The sequence below is a fragment of the Vicia villosa genome, unplaced genomic scaffold (assembly GCF_029867415.1).
Source record: "Vicia villosa cultivar HV-30 ecotype Madison, WI unplaced genomic scaffold, Vvil1.0 ctg.001461F_1_1, whole genome shotgun sequence".
NCBI lineage: Eukaryota > Viridiplantae > Streptophyta > Magnoliopsida > Fabales > Fabaceae > Vicia > Vicia villosa.
This window is the reverse complement of record NW_026705623.1, coordinates 504534-514636: the sequence shown is the minus strand read 5'-3', so window position 1 is coordinate 514636 and position 10103 is coordinate 504534. Positions and strand designations below refer to the sequence as shown.

At 35.6% G+C, this 10103-nt stretch overlaps 1 protein-coding gene across 1 annotated transcript; it reads left to right on the top strand.

Annotated features, from left to right (window-relative positions):
- Positions 1-4540: 4540 nt before the first annotated feature.
- LOC131635255 (subtilisin-like protease SBT2.3) lies at positions 4541-9848 on the top strand. The gene is made up of 10 exons (XM_058905866.1): positions 4541-5142; positions 5549-5708; positions 6013-6410; positions 6717-6812; positions 6977-7049; positions 7669-7951; positions 8052-8383; positions 8463-8733; positions 8817-9098; positions 9176-9848. The coding sequence occupies exons 1-10, from the start codon at positions 4919-4921 to the stop codon at positions 9607-9609; spliced, it is 2553 nt and encodes an 850-aa protein (XP_058761849.1). The 5' UTR covers positions 4541-4918; the 3' UTR covers positions 9610-9848.
- The last annotated feature ends 255 nt before the right edge of the window (positions 9849-10103 follow it).

The window sequence follows — 10103 nt, the reverse complement described above, 5'->3', positions numbered from 1 at the left end:
TGTTATATCTGGAAAAATAAAGAGGCTCGCTAAGGGGAGCCTGTTTCGTAAAAAGCTTCTGCCACACGCCGCTTGAAGCGCGGTTATTGAATTTTGGTTTGCATAAGCGCACTTGTGGGCCGCTAAGCGGACCCTGTTTCACAAAACTTGTCTAAACTTTAAAATGATGTATCTTTTGATCAGTAACTCCTTTTTGTATGCCGTTTGAACCTTCGTGAAGCTCTAATTGATGTTTTTCCATTGTATACGCTTTGAATATCTTTAGAAACTTTTGTGAATCCTTTTCTTGAATTGGATTGTTGTATGATGTAATTGTTGTTATGAGATGAATTGTTGTTGTATGATGATGCAACCTAATGACGTGATAATGATGTGATGCATTCTTATGAATGATGGTGATTTTGTTGTTGTTGAAGTTCGACCTTATATTGATGATGTTCGATGGTGATTTTGAGTGATGTTGTGACATATTGTCCGTGTTGTATGTGTTGTGTTGGTGTGGATGTTGCATTCATTGTGTCCCATCCATTTGCAAAAGCGACGATGGCCTTATTGGCAAATAGCGACGGTGTGCCCAATGGCAAAATTGAGACGGTGGGAGTTTTACTCCAAATTGGTACCACATGCATTTGCATAAGTCGAGTCACTTTTAAATGGCATGTGATGTTATGCTCAATATATGTTTGTATGATGTGGTGATGAGATGTTGAGACGTAGCAATGAGATGCTTGTTTGATGTATTCGTATTATACTTGTGAATGAAAGATGATGTTATACTTGTTACTTAACAATCTTACCCTATTGCTAGATGTTTAGCGAATTGAACTGTATAACATGTTATGTGATGAGAAGTGGTGATATATGTATGATCTTTACTACGCTTTGACTATTATCATACGTTTCTTTATAATGAATGATATCTCACCCCTTCTGTTTGAATGTTACGCTTTGTTGGTAACACGTAGGTGATGACGCAGAATAGTCGTGTACCTTATAGCTCGAGTCGGTGTGTCAATGCTCTGATATGTAGCACTCGAGGGGATGTCAGATTACTTGCTTATGTCTTGCTTCTTGTTGTTTACCTTTTGTTGGCTTTCATCATTATGTTATGCTGAGACTTGTTGGATATATTGCGCCATGTTGGCCATAATGTTATGACTTAGATTATTGTGGATATTTGATTTCCGCTGTGATGTGATTACTTTTTGGAATTGATGATTAATGAATTGGATATTGCCCTCCTTTAAATGTGTTATGTATCTATGTTGATGAGCATGATATGTGAATGTGTTATTAGTCGATTAAATGTGACGCCTCGAGTCATGATGTTTGAATTGGTTTTAAGATTTTTGCACTCTGATTTTCCTGCTTATTTCGGGGTAGATTTGGGGTGTTACAAGCGTCGTTAAAACCTCTCAAATTTTTTAAGCCCAAGCCTCCCTCGTCTAAGGATCTGCACACATTTTCCCATTTTACCCAGTATATTTTTCTCTCCTCCTTTCTCCCGCCCCATAAGAATTGTTTAAACAAAGATTCAAATTTCGAAATGATACCTGACGGAGCCTTGAAAAGTGATAGATAATAGGCCGGGATAGTGACAAGAATGATTTAATAATAACACACAACCTCGAATGGATAATTGTTTATTCTTTCATTTAGACAATCTTAATCTCACTATATCAATCACGGGTTGCCAAGTCGCTATTCGTCTCAGATTTTCCCTAAATGGAAGACCGAGGTAATTAAACGGGGTTTATCCGACTTTTTAATTTGGAATGTTGGCCGCCTCTTCCAGCCAAATATTTGGAATGTTAATCCCAATAAGCAAGCTTTTGTGAAAATTCACCTTAAGACCCGACATTAGCTCAAATAACAAGAGAATGACCTTCATACTTCGTATGACCCCCCACTATTTCTTACCAATGATTAAGGTGTCATCGACGTATTGAAGGTGCAAAAAACATTCGTTGCCCTACCCATCAAAATTGTAACTTGAAAAATCCCCCGAATTTGAAGCTTTCTTCATCAATAAGTTAAAACCTACTGCTGCTATTAGAAAGAGGAACGGGGATGAATGGTCTCCTTGTATAAGGACTCTACCCATCTCAAACTCCTTTGTGGGGCTCCCATTTACTAACACTGATAGAGAATTTGTTTGTAAGCATTTTGTGATCCAACTCCGTAATTTCTCATGAAAACCCATCTTTTGCATTACACAGTTGAGAAAATTCCAATCCACAGAGTCGGAAGCCTTTTCAAAATTTACCCTTAAACATCAATACTTCTTTTTTCTTTCTTTTCGCCTCATCCGCAATTTCGTTGGTGATAAGGATACCTTCAAGGATTTGTCTACCAGATATGAAAGCTGGTTGCATTTCTGACACCATTGAACCAATCACTTTTTTCAGTCTATTTGCTAACACTTTAGATATAACTTTATAGATGCACCCGATTAAGGAAATAGGTCGAAAATCTTCCATTTTCACATGATTCTTTTTCTTTTTTATCAGCAGAAAGAACGAACAGTTTGCGCCCTTGACTATTCAACCGTTGGAATGCAATTCTGCTAAAACACAGAAGAAATCATTTTTGATATCCTCCCAAAACTCTTTTATAAAGCCAAAATTCACACCATCCGGCCCTGGGATTTTTGAGCTTTCACAGTCCCAAACTACCCTGCGGATTTCCTCCTCCGAGAATTCCTTAATTAGCTCCTCATTGTTCAGGCTATTGATTCTTTTGAAATTCAAGTTGCAAGGTAGAGGTCTCACGCCCCTAGCAGAAAAATGATTTTGAAAGTGGTTGACAATTGCATTTTTGATTTCGCCCACGTTGCTTAATATTCTACCATTATACTCCAAACTCAAAATTTCATTATATCTCATTTTCTTGTTTATGAAACCATGAAAGTACCTAGTGTTTGCATCCCCTTCCTTCAACCATCTTGCTTTGTATTTTTGCCATTGTATGCTGCAGTTAAGATTTAATAATTTGAAGAGTTGATCCCATCTTTTTCTTTTTGTTGTTATTTCTTCCTCCGACAAACCTACCGATTCTTCTTTTAATTCCATCTTGTTAAGATCTTCCTTAGGTTTTTTGATTTTATCTCCGAGGTTTTGTGTGTGATTCTTATGCCAGCTTCTAAGACTCTCCTTAATCATCTTGAATTTTTCTTTTAAGACGAACATACTGAATCCTTCAATGTTTAAATCTTTCCATTTATCTCTGATAAAATTGTGATAGCCTTTTGTGTCTTTCCACAACTTAGCATGCGAAAGGGTTTCAGACCCTAATTTTTCTTATACTCACAAAGAAAAATTGGGCAATGATTCGACATACCTTTATTGAGGCACCATTGTTTGCATAATGGGCAAGCGGTGATCCAAGATTCATAGATGAGAAACCAGTCGATCCAGCTCGAAGTAGAGCCACCAATTCTTGACCAAGTGAATCTTCTTATGTGTAACGGAAGGTCATGTAACTCTGACTCGCTAATGAAATCATCAAAATGTGCTATCTCCTCCCCGTGGAAAACTGCATTTAAACTTCTTCTCTCGGTGTGTTATATATGATAATTTTGAGTATATTTAAAGTTATCCTATTTGTAATATATACTTGTATAAAAATGAACGTGATATCCAAGGGAAATACGAGTAATAAATTGAATGAAAATAAAAAATAGAGTCAACATGTATAGCACGTTTGAATTGATTTTTAGAAGATTTAGAATTAATTCTAGAGGTATAAAATTGATTCAGAATGATTTTGAGGTGTTTGATTTATCAAAAATATACTTGATTTTGTCTCTAAAATTAATTCTACTTGAAGATAGAATTTAGTGTATGTTTGGAACTACGTTTGTGTTGGCATTCTCGCGTTCGAATGCATTGTAAACGTGAAAACAAAGAAGCTACTATATGTAGCTTTCACGGCAACGTGAATATCTAACGTGATTCTACCAAATGCAACGCAGTACCAAACAAATACTTAAAGCTTAGAATTGATTCTGAGTGATTTTTGATGAAATTTATTGTTGAACTCTTTTACATAAATATATTCAAACATAAATCAATTCTGCTAAACTCAATTTTGTAAAAATTAATTCTACCAAACTCAATTTTGCTAGAATCAATTATGTCGTGGAAATGCCGAATACATTAAAATATCCAATATAAAAAATATCCAATTTCAAATCAAAATGATCAATAAGATACAATTTCAAATAGTTTTTTTAATTTCTTCAGGAGTGTCGGTTGTATAATAATACACAAATTTCCCAAAATAGAATCCACTTTCTGTAAAATAAAAAATAAAACTTGAAAAAATACATTGATTTATTTCAACATGTTAAGAAGAAGAAAAAAAAAACCTAAAGTACAAACAAAAATCAGAAAAAGAAAAAAGAAGAAACAAAAATGTAGTTGTCATCATTTACACATGTCACGGGAACACCCCAACATACATATGTCGACAACCAACGACCCATAAATCTCCAAAACCGAATAAATCCAAATCAAACGTTCATTTTTCCCATTCTCCTTTTTCCTTCTTCTTCTCTACTTTGATTCAATTAATTCAACAAAATAATAATACTAATAAAAAACTTCATTTCACAAAACCCAACAAGAACAACACTACCCTTTGCTTCCAGATTCTCCTATCTTAACTTAACTCAACTCAACACTTCTCTCTCTCTCTCTCTCTCTCTCTCTCTCTCTCTCTCTCTCTCTCTCTCAAAAAGTTTCATACTTTATCTCTCTCAAACAAATCACATTGCTTTCTTTAGTGTTTAGAAGCTCCAAAGACTTGAACTTTGACAATGATGCATGTGGGTTTGTGAACTATTCTTATTCTTCTTCAAACTTGTTGGGTTTGTTTTGGATTCAACTTGTTCTTCTTAAGTTTCCATTAAAACCTGATGGGGAGACATCATTTGACACACTTAATCCTGTTTGGTTTGGTGATTCTTGTGCCTTGTTTGTGCCTACAAGATGTTCTGGATAATGCTGCTACTACTTCTGTTTATGTTGTTACTTTGAAACAAGCTCCAACTTCTCATTCCTATGGTGTTTTGACAAGGTTGAGTGATGATAATAATAATGGGTTCAAAGATAATGGAAGAACTCAATTTCAGAAACCAAGGTATATCAAATCTTCTAACTCACTCTTATTAAGTACTTTTTAATTGGGGTTTGTAATTTTGTTGCATGTGATTTGGATGGTTTGTGTTTGATTCTTGTAGATCAAGATGTTTAGCTTTTTCAATTCTTTTGGGGGTTTTGTTTTATCCCAAATCATTAGGCTTCTTGTGGAAGCTATGTACTATTATGATAAGATTGTAATTTTAAGTTAAATGATTGGTTATATAATCTATAAGTGATTAGTTGTTGGATTTTATGTATGATATGAGTCATTTTATTTGTTAATTATGTGTTCTCAATTTTTCAGTACTTTGCATCATCATCATCTTTGCTTTAGTTCCTAATTTCAAGACTTTTGAGCTTGTTTATGAAACCCTTTGTTGTTTTTGTTGCTCTTTTTTTCATAGATATGACAATGTTACAAAGACGGATAAGAGATATGGCTCTTATGTTACTCGAGTGCACGATTCTTTGTTGAAGAAAGTGTTGAAAGGAGAGAAATATCTGAAACTCTATAGCTACCACTATCTAATTAATGGATTTGCCGTGCTTGTTACCCAACAGCAGGTATGAAATGTTAGCTTTTAGCATCATGATTATGTCCATATTTATGATTTGGCTTCACCACCTATGAAACATCGACACAAACATGACACTAGACACGACACTGACACATTAACACCAGTAATAGTTTGAGACAATAGAATAATTGAATGTAACCACATCTCGTGTTGGTGTTTGTCAGACAACACACACACCATTAGTGAGAAGTGTTGCTGCTACATAGCTCAACACTGTTACTTCCAATTTTTTTGGTTTAATTTACTTCAACAAATGTATTTTTGATTTTTGAATTTACTGATTCATGAAGGCAGAGAGACTATCAAGGAGCAATGAAGTGTCCAATGTGGTTTTGGATTTTTCCGTTAGAACAGCGACTACACATACTCCACAATTTTTGGGTCTGCCACAAGGAGCATGGTCTCAAAATGGGGGTTTTGATATTGCTGGAGAAGGAGTTGTTATTGGGTTTGTTGACACTGGAATAGATCCATCGCACCCTAGTTTCAGCGATAATATATCTCAACACCCATATCCTGTTCCTGCTCATTTTTCTGGTATCTGTGAGGTTACTCGAGATTTTCCATCTGGCTCTTGCAATAGGAAACTTGTTGGGGCCCGTCATTTTGCAGCATCTGCTATAACAAGAGGAATATTTAACTTGACTCAAGACTATGCTTCTCCCTTTGATGGCGATGGCCATGGCACGTGAGTTTTTGGCATTTCGAAATCAGTGTGTTATGTTTGATTTTAGTTGCTTTTGTTAAATTAACCAGTCTATTTTATCAATTTTATTCATCGACTACTTTAACCTCGATTAATTAGGCCTAGTTTCTATTTATGGTTGTTTTGAGATCTTAAGCCATTATTTGAAAATGAAAATGTTGTCAAACTGCTTCCAATCGCAACATAATTAGTCATGTATACTTGATTATGCACTCCATAAATTAAGATTTGTTGTATTTTCTTCTCCTTTGATTAAATGTTCATGTTGATGTTGTGTATAATACACAGGCATACCGCATCGGTTGCAGCAGGAAACCATGGGATTCCGGTGATTGTTGCTGGGCATCACTTTGGGAATGCTAGTGGAATGGCTCCTCGTTCGCAGTAAATAATCTTGAACTATGTTTAAGTTGTTTAGTTTTTCATATTATTATTACTTTTAACACTTGTAGCAGTTTTTCGGATCCAGAGTTATACACAACATTATAGAGTCGTTCATTTTTCTACTTCATCTCATCTTTTCATAATTACATTTCAATTTTGTACAGCATTGCGGTGTACAAGGCATTATACAAGAGCTTTGGAGGATTTGCTGCAGATGTTGTTGCTGCAATTGACCAGGTACATATGCTCTGACAGTTACTTAATCCATGTCGATTTTGAATCAAATGAGTTATTATTATATGCAAAAAAAATCTTTTATGTGGCACTAACAAGCTATGAAGCACGGACACCTCTAAGAATAGACATGTCGCGGTTTCCGACACGCGTCGGTGTCTGACACTTGTATGACACCCGTACGACACGTGTCGGAAAAGTCAGACGAGTGTCAAAAAAGTCAAACAAGTGTCACCTAAAAAAATAGATTTTTCATTGTTTCGACACTCCTTAAATCGGTGTCGGACACTCGTATGACACTCATACAATACTTGTAGAACAATTTTGACAAGTTTTTGCAAAAAAAAAAAAATAGTTTTCAACATACTTTACACATCCTTTGGACGTGTATTAAAACAATATTATCAATGAAAAATTAAAGACATTAATTTTCATTCGAATATTTTTAACTCTTTTAATAATAGATAATTAATGAAGCTTAAATACTATTGTATATGTAGCGGTGTCCGTGTCGTGTCGTGTCGCAGTGTCCGTGTCAGAGTCCGTGCTTCATAGCTAACAAGCCATTTTTTGCTTTTTCGTCGAAGTCTAATAGTATGTATGATTGATTGATTATTTACAGGCAGCTCAAGATGGTGTTGACATAATTAGTTTATCTATCACTCCAAATCGGCGTCCTCCAGGTGTTGCAACTTTCTTCAATCCTATAGACATGGCGTTACTCTCAGCTGTAAAGGCTGGTATTTTTGTGGTTCAAGCTGCTGGAAATACCGGGCCATCACCGATGAGCATGTCTTCTTTCAGTCCATGGATCCTTACTGTTGGTGCCGCCTCTCATGATCGGCTTTATAGTAACTCCATAATTCTCGGAAACAATGTTACCATACTTGGAGTTGGACTTGCACGTAAGTTTATATTTTTCTGTTCATGGATAACAGTTTCCAAATTAGTCAAGGAATGAAACGGTTTCAATTTTGTTATTTTTCTTTTGATTATTTTCCCCAGCTGGCACGGACGATAACAAACTTTACAAACTGGTTCACGCGCACGATGCTTTGAACAATGACACAACGGTCTCTGAAGACATGTATGTTGGCGAGTGCCAAGATACAAGCAAGTACAATCGTGATTTGATCAAAGGGAACATTCTGATCTGCAGCTATTCAATTCGATTTGTGCTTGGCATTTCCACTATCAAACGAGCGTCAGAAACAGCCAAGAACCATAGTGCAGCAGGTGTTGTCTTCTATATGGATCCTTATGTGATCGGTTTTCAGCTTAACCCAGTCGCAATAAAAACGCCCGGCATTATAATTCCATCTACAAATGACTCAAAGGTGCTTTCTCTATTACTGTCCCTCTTTTACATGTGAGGAATGACCTCCTGATAGTTTCGTTTTTGTTTTGACTGGTCAGATTTTGATGCAATACTACAATTCGTCGTTGGAAATAGATGCGGTTTCGAAGAAAGTTGTTAAATTTGGGGCGGTTGCTGCAATCTGTGGTGGACTAAAAGCAAACTACAGTGCAGCTTCCCCAAAGGTTATGTATTACTCTGCCAGAGGACCAGATCCAGAAGACAGTCTTCCTCGTCAAGCCGACATTTTGAAACCTAACTTGTTAGCTCCTGGAAACTTTATATGGGCAGCTTGGAGTTCTCTTGGAACCGACTCAGTTGAATTTCAAGGTTTGTAAAAACATGACTTTTTTTGAATCGGGAAACAAACATGATAATATGGAATATAAATATTTGATTTGCGTTTTTATTAGGGGAGAATTTCGCAATGATGTCTGGCACAAGTATGGCTGCACCACATATTGCGGGTCTTGCTGCGCTGATTAAGCAAAAGTTTCCGAATTTCAGTCCTGCAGCCATTGGTTCCGCCCTTTCTACTACTGCTTCCCAGAACGATAAGAGTGGTGGACCGATTATGGCTCAGCGATCATACGCCTTTCCAGATCAAAGCCAAACTCCAGCTACTCCTTTTGACATGGGAAGCGGTTTTGTAAATGCAACTGGAGCATTGAACCCGGGTTTGATCTTCGATACTAGTAAGTTGTAATCACATTTCAATAGAAGTTCTCATTTTATGCTTATACCGGTTATTAACGAACACGTCTCTTTGTAGGTTACGATGATTACATGTCATTTTTATGTGGCATCAACGGTTCAGCTCCGGTAGTACTAAACTTCACCGGTCAAAATTGTTTGCTTTATAACTCCACTCTAAATGGTTCCGATTTAAACTTGCCTTCAATCACTTTAGCGAAGCTAAACCAGTCCACAATTGTGCAAAGAACAGTTCAAAACATTGCTGGAAATAACGAAACTTACAGTGTCGGTTGGACTGCTCCTTTTAGTGTTTCGGTGAAAGTAACTCCAACTCACTTTTCCATCGCAAACGGCGAAAAACAAGTCCTGTCCGTGATCTTAAACGCAACTGCGAATAACTCTGTTACGAGTTATGGGAAGATTGGACTGTTTGGTAATCAAGGTCATGTTGTCAACATTCCGATTTCGGTTATTTTTAAAATCTCATATAGTAACATCACTACTAGCTAACTAATAGTGATTTATTTAGTGCATTTTTGTGTTTCTTATTGTAGTATTTTTTCATTCATTATCATGTAAAGGTGTTATAGGTTTTCCTTGTATAAAAATAGATGTAATCAGTACTTGATTCAAGATATACATCTCTTGCAGGATGTTTCTTGAATTCTTGATTTACTATCTAACATGTGAAATTTTTGTGTGACTAAAATTTGAGGTTGAGGCAAAAAAGACAAGTATTAATTCATAGAAAAATTGAACATTTTAAAACATTTTTTAATATTTAATTTTATTTCTTATAATTGAATAAATGGACAGTCACGTGTTTGAACATTTCAAACAATAAAGTTGTAGAATATATGATTTATAATACATTTTTTAATATTTAATACATTTAAATTTTCTTAATCTAACCATGTAGTTAGCGCAATTCTAACCCTAATTAATAAATATTTATTAATGGAACAAATTTAATAAGTATTTTGAATATCACTATATAGCGTGTT